General features: G+C 43.2%; 1 protein-coding gene across 1 annotated transcript; it reads left to right on the top strand.

Moving 5' to 3' along the window:
- Window positions 1-13019: 13019 nt before the first annotated feature.
- LOC119657123 (GDP-fucose protein O-fucosyltransferase 2) lies at window positions 13020-19979 on the top strand. The gene is made up of 6 exons (XM_038063887.1): window positions 13020-13159; window positions 13213-13840; window positions 18731-18941; window positions 19254-19431; window positions 19501-19633; window positions 19694-19979. The coding sequence occupies exons 1-6, from the start codon at window positions 13138-13140 to the stop codon at window positions 19848-19850; spliced, it is 1329 nt and encodes a 442-aa protein (XP_037919815.1). The 5' UTR covers window positions 13020-13137; the 3' UTR covers window positions 19851-19979.
- The last annotated feature ends 717 nt before the right edge of the window (window positions 19980-20696 follow it).

Below are 20696 nucleotides of genomic sequence, written 5' to 3'. Positions count from 1 at the left end.
TCCCTGCTCCCTTCTTGGCTACTTCGTTCACTGCCTCATTGCCTTCCAACCCAGCATGGTCTGGAACTCAGAGTAACCAGACCTTGTTGGACGAGCCGAGCGTATTCAGTCTCTTCCCATACCAGTTTAGAGTTCACCTGGTTTGACCTAAGTATCTTAATCACTGCTTAGCTATCGGTGAGAATAGCAATGTTCTGCCCCCTGTAGTTCCTTTGGAGATTAAAGGAGGCACATCTACCTATGGCGTATATTTCCGCCTGGAATATGCTAGTGTACTTACCCATTGGCTCGAAGTACATTTTCCTTGGACCAAAGACACCGGAACCCGCTCCCTCTGCTTTGAGTGGACAGGTTCATACACACGCATGCCAGTCTTTGGAGTTTGTGTAATTCTCTGGCTTGTGTGCTGAGTTCGGTTCTTTCTGCCCAGATTACCTCTCCATAGGTAATCATTGGCCCCACTATTGCAGTATATATCCAAAGTAAGCTGCAATCCCTTTTTTTCCCGCTATGGAGAACCCTCGTGGCTTTCCGACATGTGTCTTTCAGAATAATTTTTGGCCTAGCGTAATTCTCTGTTTTTCATTTCACCTCCATTTCATGTAACCTTATGGCTCTCAGGTGATCAAGCTTACGTCTCCTAGTGAATGGTACTATGGTGGTTTTGGCTGGATTGATCCGCAGTCCCACCTCCCTGCAAAAGACACCAGTGACCCTTAGTCCAGTTCGGATTCTATCATATAGGGTATCTTCATATTTGCCCCTACAGATTAAAACAATGTCGTCCGCGTAACCCTGGATCTGTATTTGTTAGCACGTCCAGGAGTTCATCCACTACATACTCCACATAAGCGACGAAAGTACCCCGCCCTGTGGACAACCTTGAGTAGTATTCATGACAATAGAATTTGTACCTGTCGGTACTTTTATTTACCTGCTTTCTAGCATTTTGCCCAAAAAGCCAGGGTGTTTCTCACTCCCTTGTGGCTCACAGCATCTTGTATCTCTGTGTGCGATGTGTTGTTCAATGCTCCTTCGATATCCAAAAACGCACACAGTGCTATCTCTTTTGTTTTTATGGCATCCCGTATATCCGTCAGCTGATACAGAGCAGCTTCAGTTGACCGTCCTAGTCGTTTAGCGCGTTAACGCGCTAGAACGTTCTGATATAGTTACCTATAGCCTTCTCCACTGTTTTGAATGCGAACGATGCTAAAGAAATTGGTCTGAAAGATTTAGGGTGAAAAGGATCTCTTTTACTCGCTGTCGAAATAAAGACCACTTTTGCCCTTCCCCATGCCGTTGGTATATATCTCAGTGCTATGCTCCCCCTTACCACCCGCAGAAGGTACTCTAAGATGATTCCTAGGCCTCTCTGGATTAGTGCTGGGAAAATGCCATCTACTCCGGGCGATTTCAGTGGTTTAAAAGTGTCCACTGCCCACCTTAGCCTTGCTTCTCAATTGCTTGCAGTTCCCCTTTCTTCCCTTTTATTCACTGTTCGGGTGTCAGGCAGAATGTAGTCGCCTGCCGCCGTGGGGTAGGCCCCGGGAAATGAGTTCTGAGAAGCAGGTGTACCCTGTTGTCCCCATTCTCGGTAAATGTCTCATCTTTTTTCTTCAAACAGACAGAGGTTACTGCCCCGTCTTTGACTACAGCCTTTTAAATCCTGGTTGCTTCTGTGATCTGTTCGATCCCTTCACAGAATTCCCTGAAGCTGTTCCGTTTTGTTTCCCTGATCGCGTTGCTATGCGCAGGCAATGCATTTTTGTACCTCTGTCAGTCCCCGGTTTGTTTTGCCCTATTGAAGAGCACTCGTACCTCTCATTCTGGCTAGGTTCCTGTTCCACCATTGTACATCCCTCGATGACTTAACTATCTTACCCGGACAGTTGGCCTTATATGCGTCAATGACGACTGTTTCTAGTTCCAGTTCGCTTCTGATGTCACCGCCCCCTTGGCCATGCTGTTGCTCAAGTACGTTGCATAGAGTTCCCAATCCGTTCTCCTGGGATTCCTTATTATTCTTTTTATTTCGGAGTTACCGTCAATGTCGAATCTCATTATTCTGTGATCACACATAGAGGGCTACTTAAACACCCTCCAATTCCTGACCACCCCGTTGATTAAAGTATTTCCTAGAGTTATGTCTAGTACCTCCTGTCCTGCTGGTTACAAATATTGGACTGTTATATGAGTTATATATGTTTAACTTATTGCTAAGGATAAATTCAATAAGGTACTCACCTCTTCGATTGCTTTCCCACACTTCGCGATGGCCGTTGGCATCGCAGCCGAGGAGAAATGGTAACACTCTCTTCTCACAGTATTTCACCAGTTTAGCGAGTTGTTCCTGTGGAGCCCGGATTTCGTCTCCTGAGAAGTATCCCGATGCCACGATTGCTTCTCGAGTGCTCCTCTTTCCTTCCAAGGAGACTTGGATAGCCACAGGGTCCCCGGCCAGAAACTATGAAAGACATATATATTTTGAAATTACGTTTAAGAATTATGTAAGCTCTTGTTTTTTCACAAGACGAGTCCCAAATTACCTACATGCTCCCTCCTTGCAGACCGCGAATCTGCCACGGTACACCCAGGGCCCCTGAGCCAGCACTATTCCTATGTTCTCCTTGAAATTTGCTCTTGCAATTACCTCAGATGCAGCTTTCTCATGGTGGAGGTTTATCTGGGCTATCATAGTGTTGGCCATTGGCTCCATTATTGTTTGGAGCTCTCCTTCACTGTTGGAGTATCGCCCCCTTCCTCCGACATGGCGCTTTCCTGCGCATCGTTGTCCACCCTGAGCCCTAGAAATCCGAGTTCTCGGTTGTCCGGCTTCTGCCCTTCACTGGGCAGCAGGTCTACTTCCCTGGTTGATCCAGTTCTTTCCGTCTCTATGGCTATCGAGGCTTCTTCGGGGACCTCGGTATGCTTTTCACTCGGTGTCTGCTCCAAGGTGTCTTCAGTCTTATCAATTTTGTCAGAATTCTCTCATGGTCTTGTACAATTTTGCCCTGGCTATGCTATCATAGGCAGCCTTAAAGTCGGTGAAAAGATGGTGCAATTGATGTGATATTCCAATAATTTTTCCATCGCTTGCCGCACAAAGAAATCTGATCTGTTACTGATTTGCTTGGAGTGAAGTCTCATTGGTATGGGCCAATGATGTTCTGAGCGTATGAGCTATCCGACCCAGGAAGATATCTTATAGATGGTACTCAGCAACGTGATATCTCAATAATTGCTGGACTGCGTGATATCGCGTGATATCTCCCTTTTTATGTATAGGACAGATAATATCTCGTTGCCAGTCGTCAGGCATTGATTCGCTGTCCCACACCTTGACCATACGTTGATGAACTACTTGGTGTAGTTGGTCGCCTCCATATTTAACTAACTCGGCTGTAATTCTATTGGCTCCTGGTGCCCTATGATTTTTAAGCCGAGGAATTGCACGGACTATTTCTTCTATAATTGGTGGTGGCAACATTTATTCGCCGTCTTCAGTTGGTGGGACCTCCTACTCGCCGATGTTCTGGTTGTTCAGTAGTTCATCAAAGTACTCAACCCATTGCTTCAATATGCCTATTTTGTCGGAAATTAGATCTCGGCAGGATGAGGGTCGAGTTGTGTAAGGCTTCATCCTGCTGACTTATTGGTAAAACTTGCATGTCTGGTACGGTTGCTCCCTATACTTTTCGGGTTCACAGACCTGTTGGTTCTCCCAGGCTTCCTTTTTCCATCTGGCAAGTCGCTACTGCGCTCGCCGGATTTTGTGATAGCTCCCTGCCCGCGTTCTATCAGAATACACGGTATGGGGCTTCCTTCCGTTCCGTTGCTAGCTTACATTCATCGTCAAACCAGCTGTTCCGACTCTTTTTGCGGCTGGGGCCAAGTATATTTGTGGCCGTATCAATGATAACGTTCTTCAGGTGGTTGTGAAGATCATTTGTTGATGCTTCATCTCCAGGATCTCTGTTGACTTCAGTTATTGCGGCATCCAATTCCCTCTTATAGGTGTCGCGGAGAGCTGTGTTGTAGATGGCTTCAGTGTTAACTCTCACCTGATTGTCAGAGGGGATTTTGGGTGGTGTTGTTATTCGAGCCCGGAGTACCATGCCAACGATATTGTGATTCGAGTCTATATTGGCTCCCCTATAAAGTTCTGACTGCTGAGAGGTGGCAGCGTTCGATAAACGTGTGGTGAATTTGGTTGAAAGTGGTCCCGTATGGAGAGGCCTACGTTTGTTTGTGGACCGCTTTCCGCGCGAACCAGGTACTTCCAACAACCATTTCGTGTGACACTGCTAATTGAATAATCCACAGACCGTTATCATTTATATTTTGATGTAAGCTAAGGGAGTCAACGTATCGCCTGAATACGATGCCGATAACAGCCGGTTTCATTTTTTGGCTGACTAAGAAACCTACTCCGAGCATATGGTTTAGTGAATGGCCGCTATAATATATGGTATAGCGACTCTTCTCCAGGAAACCGGTCCCTGTCCAACGCATCTCCTGGAACGCTGTTACATCAGCCCTATATTGGGACAGGGTATCGGCTAGCTGCTTGGCAGCTCCATCTCTGTACACGGAGCGCACGTTCCATGAGAAAGATTTGGATTCATGAGAAAATGCGCATAGTCGACTATCACTAATAACCACAGAGGATGACAGGGGGATGAAACTGCCATAAGTTTCGGATTTATGACGTTCATCGATGTATCGATAACAAAGGTTGCCCATTGTAGGACGTCAGTTCCTCGAAGATGTGATGATGATAATTACATAACGCAGCTCAAAATTCCGACGTTTCTTGTGATAAAATATCTCGATGTTCTGCAGAAAGGCGCTGCGCTGTTTCGGATGCACAGATTTATTTGAATTGATTTTACGCTAATTTAAAAAAAAATGGTGTAAATATTCGTTATACGGAGGATGATAGAATATTAAATTCTATTCGTATATGAGGTAAATAAGACGACCCGAAATTTTCTAAACTATTCCAGCTTTTGACGTTGATGATTGTGAAAGGAAATTAAAGCTCAAAAGGGACAAACTTCAGATAATGACACTATAATTCTCCTTCATAAAGGCGAAATGCAACCACCTTCAAAATCCGGTTTCGTAAAGTTATTTATTTTTTAGACACCCAATTCTTAAGTGGGGTTAAATCGTCAAATGTTATTTTCAATAGAACTTTACAATGCTACGTGCATGCACAAAAGTTGTTTCCTTATTTATGGTTGAGCATTATTTCAGCGGGTTCACATGCTCAAAATTGAAGATACTTTCTGTGTTTTGTTGTCAACCCAAAATCCTGGGAGCGCGCTCTTATAAATGTAGCTAAATGAAGTTATGAGAAGTAAAAAGCAGATGCAGCATAAAGTAATATTATTCCGTTACAATTAGCTATAAACTATTATAGTATGAATGAGCAGCAAAATATCGCTCGTCCCCAAACAAACTGCAGAAAAAGAAAGCGATAGTAGTATGGCCTGAATTGAGACTGATTTTTTAAGATAGTTTTAAATAAAAGTTTATTATAAATAAATATTCTAATCCGTATAAGGACGAGAAAACGTATGAAAACGGAAAATCATATTTTCTTTCGCCCATTTAGCGCTATTTTCAAAAAATGGTGGAAAAGAAATTATACATTCGATTAATTAAAAGAGAATTGTAAATAGACAACTTAAGTATCTTTCTGAGTAGTTTTCAGTCAATTTTCGATGTGGAATTTCATTCATTGCTAACTTTTGTGTTTCTCGTGTCCACAACTTAATTAGATTAGGTTTTCAATGATTCATAGGATAAGTTTTTGCAATTATATTCATTACTAAGCATTAGAGATACAACAAAAGAAAAATTTCAAATTTTTGCAATCTCATTCAAGTGGAACTCTTTGCACCTAATGACTCTAAGCAATATTGTTGTTAGTCTTAATGGTTAGGTAAAATAAAATAACTTCTTTGTTCTTACGGCGATACCTACACACATTAACCATCTCATACACATGCCCATATTACATATGAACGTTTTTATGACCACTCCTTCCTTCACTACTAAAACCATTCTAGAAATACATAATATAATATGAAAACAGTGGGAAAGCGCAATATGCTAAAACATGAAAAATTTAATTATTAGAAATATTGAATTTTAGTATTTAAGAAGGAAATAAAGAAATATTGAAACTAATCATTTTTGTGAGGAGCACGTTTGTACCAATCTGATAAAAGGCTATCAAAGCGTACAACTTACAAAACAAACTGGATAACTTGGACTTGGGTGGAGAATCATTTTCACAGCTTCCGGAATAGTAGGCTAAACTCTTCAGGAAGTTTTTAAACTGACGCACTACCCACAAAAATTTGGGAAATTAAATCAAAACTACCTGCATAAACCTAAAACTACGCAATATAAATAGTAACATAGGGAAATGTTGTAAATATAACACAAACGAGAAAGCAGCCAAGTACTTACATAAAAGCTTAAAAATGGATAACCTCTTAGCCCATAGATAAGCACCGCACCACCTTCAATATACAAATCAATAGAAAGAAAATAAACAAAAAATTAGAAAAGTATTTCATTGAAATAGCAAAAAAAGCCCATGCACGAGTTTGTACCACTACACACTCATTGTAGCCTAATCTAAACCGAAAACTGAAACCACTAAGCGTAGCCTGCTACCTATACACATGAACAAGCTAACATTATCTAAAACAAGATATACCAGACACAGATTGGTTTTTGTGATATTTCTAGAACAATGAGCACTAAACGTAAAAGATATATTTAAATAAAAGATAAAATGTAATGTTACAGCTACGAGTATAATGTTTAGATAAGAAGATATTTCAATGTACTTCAAAAAAAAGTTCAAATCTGTTTCCGTAATTTTAAGTTTTACTATTAAAAAAATTAGATAAATTTTAACCGGCGAATAATTTGCGGGAAAAAATCACTTAAAGTCCTTACTTCCCTCTTAATTTCGAAATGATATTTTGAAATTTTTAATGATCACTACATATTGAATATGTAATTGTTTCAAGACATTATTTTGTTCTAGCAAGAAAGTGTTATTTTTAAAATAAATTTAAAATATATAAAATCAATTTTGCGTGATTAATTTCCCAATTCTTTCCTTGAAATATTTCAATTTATTAGAACTTTCCAGCAACTCCTTTTTCTTTAGTCTTTGTTCCGTTCAGAAACGGGGTCGGCTCATTTTGACCGGTTTTTTACTCGGTCAAGGTCCTGATCTGGATGGAGTTGTCGAGCTTTTATATCACCGTTTCGTTTCCCATCGATGTTCAAACCAATCTTGGCAAGTGAATTCTCGTTAGCGCGAATTACATAACCATACCATCAAATCCTCAATTCGAACGCAATCATGGTATGTTACGCCACTGATCCGACGCAATATCTTTCTTTCCACTACCGCGAGACGCCGTTTATTGTCTTTTATAGTCGACCGACACTCAGAACTACAGAGAACGACACTACGGTAAATTTTGGATTTGAAATATTCGTTGATACGTCGAGAATAACTTTACTTTGAGATGCTAGGAAAACATAATTTGCATCTGCATAAAGTGGTGGGTAGGGCGTTCAACATTGGATGCCTCGTGTGGCAGGATCCATGACAAGAACAATGAGGAGCGACAGACACACGAAGCGACAATCAAATATCTGAAATTTTCGGATCGTAGATCACACGAGTTTTACAGGAACTAGGTGTCGCCACAGAGCATACCAGATAAGTTTGTGGGGCAGATGGTCAAACGTTTTGACTAGATCCAGAAATGCAATGTAAAAGGGACGATGCTTCTCACGCTGTTTCTCCATAAGGAACCGAACATTGTGTATTGCATCAGCAATTCCGCAGTGTTTAACAAACCCGACTTGATTCACGGTTATTTGAACGATGTCACGAATACGGTTGACAAGAATGCGTTCAAAGTTCTTCATGGTGTGCGACAGCAACCAGATCGAACAGTTATTTTTTCATATTGGAACGGTGGTGTTGGGTTTTGCACTTAGACACTTAGCATTTGGCTATCCGGACCGGAACAGTGAAATTAACAAAAAAAAATTCGTCTATCCTATGGAGGCCAAGTTTACTTCTACCTATCATTCTGGAACAAGTGCGATTTAAAAATTTTGATTGTTGGAAAATATGTGAAAAAGAACCATGGATAATAGTTTGAACATTAGAGATTGTAGTAGTGTGGTAGCGTAATAGAGAGGACCTTCTTAAAGGGCATTGGACGTGACACCTGGTAATAACTACCTAGAAAAATAATATTGTCGAGTACCGAGAATAACACCTTGGAGGAGTCAGATCCAATAATAATGGCTTAGCTTCCCAATGCAGATATCATACCGGATAATAACAAGCAGACCGATAAAAAGTCGCGAGACTTCGACAATCTAACTGCATGAACTACGTGGTCTGCGCGCGTGAATTGCCAGGTCTGCGTACATTACAGTTGCGGAAGTTTCACCAACAAGTCAGCAGGATGGAGCCTAATACACCTCAATGGTCATCCTGCCGAGACAAAGAGGGAAATCTGAATTCCGACAGAATGGGCATATTGGAGCGATTGGTTGAGTATTTTGCCGAACTGCTCAACAACAAGAATATCGGCAGGTTGGAAGTCCTGCCACCGGCTTAAAAACCATAAGTCGCCAGGGGCCAATGGGGTTACAGCCGAATTGGTTAAATATGGAGTTGAAAATTATACTGAGTGGTTCATCAACTGATACTCAAAGTATTGGACAGCGAATTAATGCCTAACGACTGACAATCAGCCATTATCTGTTCCATACATAAAAAGGGGGACATCACACAGTGCAGCAATTATAGAGGCATCGCGTTACTGAGTACCATCTATAAGATATTCTACGCTTTCTTGCTAGGTCGGATAGCCCCATACGCCCAGAATATCATTGGCCCATACCAAAGAGGCTTCACTCCAGACAAATCAGCAACAGATCAAATATTCTCTGTGCGGCAAGCGGTACAAAAAATGTTGGAATTTGGACATCAGTTGCACCAACTTTTCATAGACTTCAAGCCCGCCTATGACAGCATACCCAAAGTAAAATTGTACACGGCCATGAGAGAATTCGGTATCTCGATGAAATTAATAAGACTGACTAGGCTGACCCTGACCAATGTGCGAGCCAGATAAAAACAGCAGAATCACTGTCGAGACCATTCAATCTCAACAGCAGTCTAAGACAAGGGGATGCCCTATCATGGGTTCTCTTTAAACTGACCCTGGAGAAAGTGATTCACGATGCAGATGTAAATGGGAGAGGCACCATCCTCTTCAAGTCCACCCAACTATTGGTCTATGCTAACGATATTGACATTATGGGAAGAACAACCGGAGATGTACACTCTACCTTCATCCAGATCGAGCTGGCGGCGCGAGATCTCGAGCTGCACATTAATGAAGGCAAGACGAAGTACATAGTGGCCTACAACTTTGAGACCGTTGTAAACCACTCCTGTCTAGGGTCGAAAATCAGAACGGATAACAGCTATGGCGATGAAATCCGCGCACTGTTGTTGGCTGCCAACCTATTACCTATTTCAGCTTACAAAAACTGAAACTTCTCACCATAGAGTCAAAGCTTTTACTCTACAAGACTATGATCTTGCGAGTCTTCATGTATTCCTCGGAGACTTGCGGACTCTTAGCCGCGTTTGCGAGAAGATGATAAAACTCAACTAACAGGCTGGCAGTCGCAGAGTCATTTGCTAGAATTGAAGCTGACCAGAGTCGTTAGAGGCTCGAATCGAATCTTATGCGATCTGGAACGATTTCAACATACTTTCCTTGCAAGAACCCTACACAATTAATCACTCACCCTCCTCAAATTTCATTTCTGGCTTTAATCTAATAACCAGGTTTAGGGAAGACAGCTACGGTAGTTTCATTTTGGCGTCCCGGAAGTCCATTCCTTTCGACAAATTAGTTATGTTTCAGATCATGATATTGTCATAGCCGAGACTCCAAACCTCAAAGCTAATTTCGTTATTGTTTCAGTCCACTTCCCTCCCAGGATCTCTAAAATGGAGTTCAATATGGCTAAACGATTATGGAACGTCACTGTCGCGAATGCGAAGATAAAACGATGGTGTGAAATTTTGACGAACCTGACTCTGACAAAGGAAGTAAAATCTTTCTGGAAATCCACCACTCCGTTTTATAAGGCCTTTTCTGACGGCCAAGGAACTTCTTAAATGAAAGGAAAGGAATCCTAAAACCTATCAGTTGGTGATGTAAACCCCAGATGTTGATAATGGTCTGTCCTCGATCTATAAGTCTTTCCAAAGCTTGTTCGATAGTGTAATTCCCAATATCATTCCCACAACCTCTAATAAACTCCAGGTTATCCTGTCCTAGGTCTTGGGTGGTACCTGAGACAAAGCCAATGTGGCGACTGTGTGTAGTAGGGCCGTGGAGGGGTTTTCTTGCCCTTGCGTCGGGCGCTGCATTCATGCGGCATGGATCTGCCACCGCTGAAGTTGGTCCTGAGGGGACGCATGTCTCACGTTTTTCCTTCAAAATAGGTACGGTCTTAGCCGCTGAACTTTTTCTTGTTTTTCAGGCCATCAATGTGGCCTTCATAATGGGTGCCGAAAAAGTTGGTATCATTACACCACAACTCTGAGCACTCAGACCATTGTATTATTCCCTTAAATCGCCTATTCAATGGCGTTCGCAGACTTTAGTGAATCTGAGAACATTCTCCAGAAGCCGAAAGTATACAGATTCTTCATTGAGGAAAACTTTACCAAGGTGTTTTCGTCTGAGATCTGAGAAGGCCGGGCAGCTGCATAAAAAATTCCGGGCCGTCTCCTCGTCCTCCTCACATTGGCTGCACATAACCAAAATCATCACGCCAAACTCTTCTATATGATAGTTTTAGGAGCAGTATCCTGCTTTTAGCCCTATTAAGGCTTTCATGTCGCACGTTTTAGGAGACAACAAAAATGCTGCTCTGGCGACGCCAGGTTCGTTCACATAGATTTTCGCCTACCAACAAGAGGTTCACGTGGTTGAGTGCACGGGAAGAGGTTCCCCTTCGTGCGGCGTTGGCGAAGGACACAGGCGGACGGGTGAAGGCTGGATTTGTGATAGGACGGCCAGCGGGGCGGGAAGCAGTTGTGGGGAGAGGGTGGGTGGGAGGCGCACGTTTTTGTGCGTTCCTCCTTGCTACCACCTGGAGAAACCGTGGGCACTTTCTGCACTTAGTGGGTTGGTCGTTGTCCCCACAGTTAACCTACTTCGGTGCCTGCTCGACCGTTTTGGCGCATTCGCCAGGGGCGTGTAGCTGGTCATACTTAACGCACCTGCATGCGAGGTGGCAGGTGCTTATTTTTTATCTGTTCGAAGCGGACAATCACGTGCTGTATGACCTTTACTTCGCGTAACTGCGCCTCGCTAAAGGCAAACGTGACCAACCACAAGTCGAAGTTGACATTGTTTGTTTTTGCTCAGGTCGTGGCAAAGGGTTTAGCGTTCAGGGTACTTGAGACTCTCTGAACCTTCAATTTTTCGACGATCTCCTGAGGGGAGAACGTCGTATCAAGACCTCAGAGGGTGAGGCTAGTCGTCTTCTCTTTGGGGGGGGGGGGGATGTATGTGAAGAACTTATTATGGTTCTCCACAAGGATTTTTTTTCACAGTCGAGTAATCTGCCGGCGTTTTGGTGATAATCTGCGGGGAACTACCTGATTTCTGGATCAGGTAGTTGTTAGGGAGTGCACGGGATATGGATTGTTTAATTGCTTTGAAAGTATCCGGGTTTTCAACTACAACAAGTGGAGGTTCTTTTTGACTTACCTCCTTCTTGGATGGCGCTGCAGCAGTTGGTCTCGGCTGCTGAGGTTGCTTCGGTGGTGGCTGTTTGGCTGCGCTGGTGAGATGCAGCTTCTTCGCCTCGCTGAGTGTGGGGTAGGCCTCGGCGTGGGACCCGGACAGTAGGACGAGTGACGCCAGTGGTACCTGCTCCACGTGGACGGTGGTGTCCATCACTTCGGTTGGCGCCGGAGGGGGGGTGGCTGGATGCTCCGAAGGACCGTGGCTTCGAGCGGCGCGTTCACTGCAGTGAGGTGGCGGTTATTATCAAAGGCTTCCTCGAGCTTCTTCATTAACTTTTTATTTTGCTTCCGCAGAGCGATCGAATCGGGGAACGCGCTAAGCGAAGCAGTGTTTTTCACCGTCCTATCAGAGTCAGACTCGCAGTCACTCGAGAGTGTCACCTCGGACGCTGTCTCCCCTCCGTCGTCAGCGCTTTCCGGCTGAAGATCAGCGGTCGAACTGTCGGTCACCTTGGGGCGCTTCTTCCGGGTCACCTTTGTGAACCCGTCTGGTTGCAGCACACTCATTTTTTTCTATATAGCACTGGTCACTATTTTCTATCCCTTCTTTCACTCCAAAATAAATATTCTCACTTTGATTGAAAAACACGTCTGACTTAGTCACGAAATATGTCCCTAAAGTGTTTGTAAGTGTTTCGGCTTTTATAATAAAGAGTCGAATTTAAATAAATGTGCATTTGGCTTTTTTGGTGCTAAGTGCCTGCCATTAGTCCTAGTGGTGTCCTTCGCGGGTGGTATCAGGGCAAATAAAAATCAACGACAACAGAAAGCTGTCCATGATGAGCATCTAATGCAAAACTTCGCAAATATCTTAAAACGAGCCAAGAAATTGTTGATATTCTAGAATCCAATATGATTAGCTCAGATACACATACGATCACCTTTAATCATATATTCGCACGGATCCTTTCTATTATCACTTATAGTCTATCAACAAAAAAGGCCCGAAAATTTCAAACTAATCGGGGAATCACGGCTTCGAAGTCAAATGTTTTTCACCTTATAGCTAATTTCAACACAAAACTTCACCACACTCGTGGTTCCGGTGGGGGTATTAGCTAAGCGTTCCACATCTGAAGTTTGTTTATTTGCTTTGTGTCCAGACTTTGACATCAAATTGACATTCCAAACGATAACAACTCGATTCCTATCAGTGGCGGCTTCCTCTCGGCTTGGATGCTGAGCTCGAGGATGTTTTCAGTGAACTCTTCTGTAAATACTCAGGAAACATGCTCGGACGCTTACTGCTAAGTATGAAAGCATTGCAAGTTTCTTGACTTTCGGCCTAATATGCTTCCTTTCAGGTCTTTTGCTCTGCTCCCTACAAATTTTGGCGGAATGCCCCATAAGCCATGGTACCTGCAACTACAAGGACTTTTTTATTACTTTCAACCAAAACAAAGCTAGTCGACGTGCCGAAGGCGCAATTTATTTTCTGTACGATGTGAACAGTGTGGAAGGCTTCAATCTAAGACGGGACGTCTATATAAGGCTTGCCGTGTTCCTCAAGGCGCTGCGGAAGAAAGCAGGATTTGAAAAGGCGCAATTAGTCCTGCCACCATTTCCGCGTCTGTACCATTGGAAGTCTGATCATATCATGCAGGATTCCGTGCTCTGGCGGCAGTTCTTCGACATCCCAAGCATGCGAAATTACACTGCCGTGTTGGATTTTGATGAGTTCCTACGTGAAATTGGAGTTGGGCAAAAGGAGCGATTTTCTCTGGACCATGTGTACCAGCTCCAGAACTTCGAGGATATGTTCGTGAATGGAGTGTTCACTGACAAGTTCGAGGAGAAGCCATGCGTCAAGGAGAATCACTATCGGAGACCGTTCCTAAATAATCAACTTATCTCGCACAAAGTGTTTTCCTGTCTGAAGTTTCAGGGAAGCGCCTCCTTGTTGGAAAAATTTCTGAAAAAGAAATTGAAGAGGTGAGGAGACGAGAGCTGATCTAGCACTTTGTCCTATTTGCTTTATATTGACTTGCTATAGATAGAAGTGAAGGTTGCGTAGCGTTTGGTCACAAGAGCACACATTTTAGGTTCGATTCAAATTAACAAATCAAGATCATAGCAAGCTGATTTTGCGGAGGATTTTGCGATATTCTAGGAAGGACTTTATCAGGAAGCTACCAGTTGAATGTAGAGTCTTGATGTGTCTTTCAATATTGTCAAAGTTGCACTGGACGGTTAAGTAACTTAATAGCGTTGTGCTGCGCTCGATTCCTCGTCTGAGTCCTCCGCAATTTGCGAAAACACAATTTTTTCCTCGTGTTGGCCAAGACTAATTTTCTCGCATCGTAACTAGCAAGAATACAACGTGAAGTCAATCTTAAAAACTTTATTTTAATTTAATTTAATAGTTTAAATAATTTTATTAACATAAAACTACACAACTTTTTATTATCCCTTTTCTTAATTGAATGAAATTTCAATATTAATTTCCTAAATTCAATTATTATTTCAAAAATCACGGCCTATTCCGCCAGGGAGAACACCGGTGGTGGCAACTGTCAATCGAATTAACAACATTCGAAATTTATTTCGAAATAAATTTCGAATGTTGTTAACCCCGCTGCGCCACATCACCCCGCCCCCAGATGAAACCTAGGGGGTTCAGCGACTGAACTCGGAACTGCGTTCCCCATCATTCAGCAAAGCGAACGCGACGTTGATTTGGAGCGCAAACGGGCTTCAGCCTGGATAAGGAGACGGCCTTTTTATGTCCCCCGATCTCGAGCTGGAAGAAATGTTCTCCCCGCTCGAGAACACAATACGGTCCTTCGTCTTGTCGCGGAAATGCCAAGAGTGTAACGTCAGCCAGTTGTCGGGATTTATCAAACGCGCGGACAGCCTCTTCAGATCACACAATCTCTCGTGCGTCTTTTGTTTTGGGACCAAAGAAGTACGCGTTCAAAACGGACTGATGTTGGGCGGCCTTGGGCAGGAAACGACGATAGAAGTTTAGCATGCCCAAGAACCTCCGCAAATCCTTCACAGTTTTCGGAGGCGGAAAGTTTGTGATTGCCTGCACCTTGTCTGGATCGGGCTGTTTTCCGTCAGGGGAAAAGAAGTGGCCGAGGAATGTTAATGTGGTGCTGTACATTGTGCGTCACTAGTTTAGAGAGACTACCTTCGGTAGTAATCTGGCTGAATTTTTGGAGGAGTGCCCGAACAAGAGTGTCAGTAATGTCCTCCAAAAGTATGGAAAGGTTCTTGTTATAGTGAAATGAGATTCGGCCTGACAAATTAAGGTTGGTTGTGGAGTCTATAAGGGACCTGTTCTGCAAGTCCACCAGCAACCCATAGTGACACAAGAAGTCTGCGCCTAGTATGGGGAAGCTGACATCCGCCAGGATGAAACGCCACGAAAACGTCCTACGTAAGCCAAAATTCACGTCGACTTGCCTATAGCCGTAGTTGTTGATACGGGAGGAATTTGCTGCTGCCAGTTTCAGTGGTTGTGGAAACTGTCGTTGGTGCCGGGGTACGGGAAGAACCGAAACCTCCGCACCAATATCCACGAGTTAGTTGCGCCTGCTGAGGGGGTCAAAAATCGTTAGGCGACGTGGCGCTGCGTTCTGGGTGGCCGTCGCCAGGACCCCCCACGGACCTAGTTTTTTGCGGTATGGCGCGATTTTACACGGGAGTGTACATCTGGTCGCTTTATCTCCGAATCTACGATGATACCAGCAAATGCCTCGGTCCGCAGGCCGTCCTGACGACCTGTTACCCGATCGATCTTTTCGAGTGGCAGACCGTGAGCGAGCTCGTGATTTGGTGCTCGAATGCTGAGCGACCAGCGTCGTCTGGATTTCGGCCACACTGGCTGTTAAGGTGGGTATTTCGCGCCTCAAGTCGCCCACCTCGTCCGACGGCTGTTGAACGGCCGCTATGGTCGGGTGTGCGTGCACCTTGTGCACTTTGTCAGCCGCAGTTGCCAGCTCCTCCATGGAACCGAAGACGCACGCGAGGACCGTCTGGGTGCCCTCCGGGAGCCGACGCCGTCAAAGCGACTTCACCAGTTCATCGTCCATCTTACACCCACCCATTTGCTTCATTTCGCACAGCAATTGGCTGGGAGTTCGATCTCCCAACGTTAGGCCTGCCAGCAAATGATCTAGCTTTGCCAACTCACCTACCGACAGGCGCCTGATTAGTTCGTTATTCAGCAACGTGTAAGAAGCCGATTTCACCACGTCAGACACTAGCAAGATGGCCTCCTCGTCCAGACCGACCACCACGTAATCGAAGCGAGCCGCGTCCGCCGGGATTCCGGACATCTGGAACTGTGCTTCCAAATGCACGAACCACAGCTCCGGGTTCCGCCGCCAAAACGAGGGGACGCGCACGGCTGGGGCGGTCACTTGCGGGCCCGATGGGCCTGCCGCGTCTTTGTTGCCGACAGACATTTCCAAAAGCTAAAACGAGAGTTTTCACACGAAGACACGGCAATAACGAATTTTGCAAGGCCCTAAATTTGACCACGACAGGCCGCACCCGCAAATGTCCGCACGAGCAGAAAAAAAGAAACGAAACCACCGATGCTCCCCGAAGCGGACGCTTTAAAAAAAACCACGATAGCTCGCCAAAAGAGTGGAAATCCATCGATGAAAAAAATCCGCAAACACGTTGACTCCGTCTCTTGCGGCGGTTTAGCTTTTATTATTTCAACAAATATTTTAATAAACTACACTTTACGTGAAAATCCAAAAAAAATATATTATTCAATGAACTTAAAATAAGCTGCGGCGGCTGCGCTGGTGTTCGCGGCTGCGCTGGTGTTGATGGCTGCGTTGGTGTTGGCGGCTGCGCTATATTTTTCGCTCCGCTGGTGCGAGTTCTCGGGGTCACCACTTTGTGCTAATCTACTCGCAGCCTTTTTAGTTAGAATTGACACCCACATATCCTCATCAAAACACTCTTCTATTTGCAACTCCTTCATGGATGGTGCTCTTGCAAAAGTTCACAAAACTCACTCCACATTAACGTTCAGTGAAATTTTCAATTTTTATTTAACCAACAAAAGTCTTAACGCACAATTGCTTAATTCAATTATTCAAGTTCGCCATCAAAATCAGTACAGAATACGAGAAAACGTTACATAGATAAGACACGGCTGTCCTGCGAATCCTACTACGCTACAATGTTCTGGGCGTATGGGGCTATCCGGGCTAACAAGATAGCGGAGAATATCTTATAGATGGTAGTCTGCAACGTGATACCTCTATAATGGCTGCACTGTGTGATATCTCCCTTTTTATGTATGAGACAGATAATGCCTCGTTGCCAATCGTCAGGCATTGATTCGCTGTCCCATACCTTGAGCACAAGTTGATGAACCACTTGGTGTAACTGGTCGCCTCCATATTTAACCAATTCGGCTGTAATTCTATCGGCTCCTGGCGACTTATGATTTTTAAACCGATGAATTGCACGGACTGTTTCTCCTATACTTGGTGGTGGTCCATCGTCTTCAGTTGGCGGGACCTCCAACTCGCCGATGTTCTGGTTGTTCAGTAGTTTATCAAAATACTCAACCCATCGCTCCAATATACCCATTCTGTCGGAAATAAGATTTCCCTCTTTGTCTCAGCAGGATTAGCATCAGGTGTGTAAAGCTTCATCCTGCTGACTTGTTGGTAAAACTTGCGCACCTGGTGCGGTTGCTCTCTGTGCTTTTCGAGTTTATAGACCTGTTGGATTTTTCCGTCTGTGAAGTCGCTTCTCCGCTCGACGGAGTTCGTGATAAGTCTTCGCGCGTGCCCGCGGTTTTTGAGAATGCAACATTACTCAGTATCGAGTCGAGTCGACGTATCGTCTGAATACGGGATCCGTCCCTACTTGACTGTTGAAATCTCCAAATATGATTTTGATATCATACTTGGGACAAACTTCGAGGGTCCGCTCAACTGCCTCGTAGAAGGTATCGTTCTCCGACTCTGCAGTCTCTTCTGTTTTATGAGGCTTATATTTCTAAACTTGCCTCGCAAACGCAGAGTGCATAGTCTTTCGCTTATATTTTCAAAGCCGATAACAGCAGGTTTCATTTTTTGGCTGACTAACAAACCTACTCCGAGCACATGGTTTACTGGATGGCCGCTAAAATATATGGTGTAGCGGCTCTTCTCCAGGAAAACGGTCCCTGTCCATTGCATCTCCTGTAATGCTGTTACATCAGCCTTATTTTGGGACAGGGTATCGGCTAGCTGCTCAGCAGTATTCGGTCTATACAGGGAGCGCACGTTCCATGAGAAAATGCGCAAATCATTAATCCGTTGTCGTTGTCGGGTTCGTCGTTGTAAAATCCATCCTGTCCGAGGCTCCTTCCGTAACATCGGTTTTTAGGCGCGGGAGACTCGCCTTCATCCTTCGATCACCACGTGGAGGTGGAGATAGGGTTTGGTATCCAGGTTTTATGTTCCATCGTGGTTACCAATTCACGTTTCGCCCTGGCATACAAATAGAAAGTGGCATTTGAAGATTAGTAAAACCCGAAACCTCTGCTCCACAAAGGAGAGCTATACATGACAAAAGGACTAGGTTCATCGTTTACTATAAAATATAAGTGTTTTTTTTTTTTCATCGAAATACTTCTTATTCAAAAGGCACGGAAAAGCTATAATCTCAAACGAAATATGCTTTGAGCCTCGCAGCTTTATTCATTCGTTTTTAATTAATTTGTACTTCCCTTTTGAAACTTCGCTTTTCGTTATATACACTTGGTAACTTCTATAAATAATATTTATCTGCTATATTGAGAGACAGTTACCACTATTATTACTTAAAATTAAAATTAAATCTTCGCCTTTCTCTCACTAGGAATAAATCATGGCCATGGACAATGCTTTTTCTGAATTCGGAGATTATCCTGCATGACTTCTGGGGCAACGATGAGTTTTGGCGTGCGAGACGTTCCATGAGGTTTAGCAAAACGCTTGTCGATATTGCAAGTGAATACCGCCTACTTAATTTTAATTCCACCGATGAGACTGATTTAGTTCAGAGACCAGACGACTGGAGACTTGAAAAGGTTCGTATTATGTTTAATTTTTCGAAACGATAAATTCAATATTTATAATGTTCGACAAGAATTATACCATTTCTAGTTGTTTTAAAATCAAGTTTTCTGTCCTATATGCAGTGCTATAAGAGTTTACGACTATTAATCTTAAGATTATTACTGTGTTAAGGGGTTTTATTTTTAATCAGAACATTTTTCCAAATAGTATATCTGGACAATGTAGGTAAAAATCCATAGGTTCTTACTAAAAATATTGAAAATATAAAACGATTAAAATTTAAACATTAAATCACAACTGAAAATAAAAAATCCTCTTCGCAGCCGTACCGTGGAGCGAAAGGCGGAAACTATTTATGTGCACATATTCGTCGAGCAGATTTTGTACTCGGTCGCGAAAGGACCACTCCATCATTAAAGTCAATTGCTAACCAGATTACAGCCAAAGTCAAAGATTTAAAGATTTCCAAAGTGTTCATTTCAAGTGACTGTAACGGCTTTGGTAATATACACATTCTAGATCTACACCCACCGAAACTCCTATTCCAATCTATGCCGTCCATTTTTACAGAGTTCCAGAACTTAAAATCGTACTTAGGACGGATGAGAATCTACAGATTCAGACCGGAATCATTCCAACAAAAGGCACAAATTATGGATGGCGGTATCGCAATCATTGATCAAATAATTTGCTCTCATGCCAAGTATGATTCTTCCCTTAAAAATTTGGCTAAAAACAGCTGTTGAAATTTATGTTTTTGTAGGCATTTCATCGGTACCTACGAAAGTACGTTCACCTACCGAATATACGAGGAGCGTGAGATTCTTGGGTTTCCAAAGGACGCGACATTCAACACATTCTGTAAAAACGATGACTTGTCGAATTGTGAGAAGAATTCGGTTTGGCCGATAGTTTTTTAAGGAAGAAAGTGTGTCATAAAAAAGAACAAATTAATGTTTAAGACTAGTTGAATTTTAACTTTTTATAATACTCATTTTATGTGGCATAATTTTAGTGAAAATAAATGTACGATTGATTATATGTTGTTACTAATATTTGTGTTTGCACTAAATTTAAGTTTCACGAAAAAGCTATTACGATTTGGCGAAAATTTGAAGTTCAGTTCAGCATGCATTCTTCATAGTATAGACTTAAACTATATTCAGATTTCAGGTTTATTTATTGAGCAAAGAAAAGAAATACATGTGCGGTACAAAAAGAATAATAACTTGAAAGCTCAAGCGTGACTAATTAAGTATGTAACGCTAACCTACGGAAATATCCGGCATGGCCAGTTACATGGTATAAAGTTCAATGTTCATTTGACATAACATGTGCTTAAATCTAAGAACAACTTATACCTTATAACTAAACAAACATAACACACAGCAACATAAAATAGCACTCCATACTGGAAAACAAGAAAATGGGAGTTTTTAAGCATCAGTGGACAGGATTGATCGACGGATTTGGAGTAAAGCGTAGACCTTTCTCAATGGTGATAGAAAACTGAGAAAGGACTACCTTTTACTCGATTTGGACCTGTGCAAGGACAGTGATCAAAGGCGGGAGAGATGAAAAGGACTGTGGGATTGCGGGGCATGCATTGTAGAGCCTAATTAGTAGAAGGAGGGACCTTAATTTAGGGGAGAAGTTAATGCTTACAGATATCGCATATTGTGCAGGCTAATTAATGTTGATTGTCTTAATCGAGACTTGGTAAAGAAAATATTGAGAAGTGATCTACATCTGCGCGCGGATTGACT

The sequence above is a fragment of the Hermetia illucens genome, chromosome 5 (assembly GCF_905115235.1).
Source record: "Hermetia illucens chromosome 5, iHerIll2.2.curated.20191125, whole genome shotgun sequence".
In the NCBI taxonomy this organism is placed as follows: domain Eukaryota; kingdom Metazoa; phylum Arthropoda; class Insecta; order Diptera; family Stratiomyidae; genus Hermetia; species Hermetia illucens.
This window is presented reverse-complemented; position numbering and strand designations above follow the sequence as displayed.

What these genes read in the sequence shown, in the direction of transcription:
- LOC119657123 (XM_038063887.1), top strand. Translation starts at nt 13,138, where the DNA reads ATGCTCGGACGCTTACTGCTAA. An exon ending in CTGAAAAAGAAATTGAAGAG is followed by an intron (nt 13,841 to 18,730) that starts GTGAGGAGACGA and finishes TTCTCTCACTAG; the next exon opens with GAATAAATCATGGCCATGGA. An exon ending in ATAATTTGCTCTCATGCCAA is followed by an intron (nt 19,634 to 19,693) that starts GTATGATTCTTC and finishes ATGTTTTTGTAG; the next exon opens with GCATTTCATCGGTACCTACG.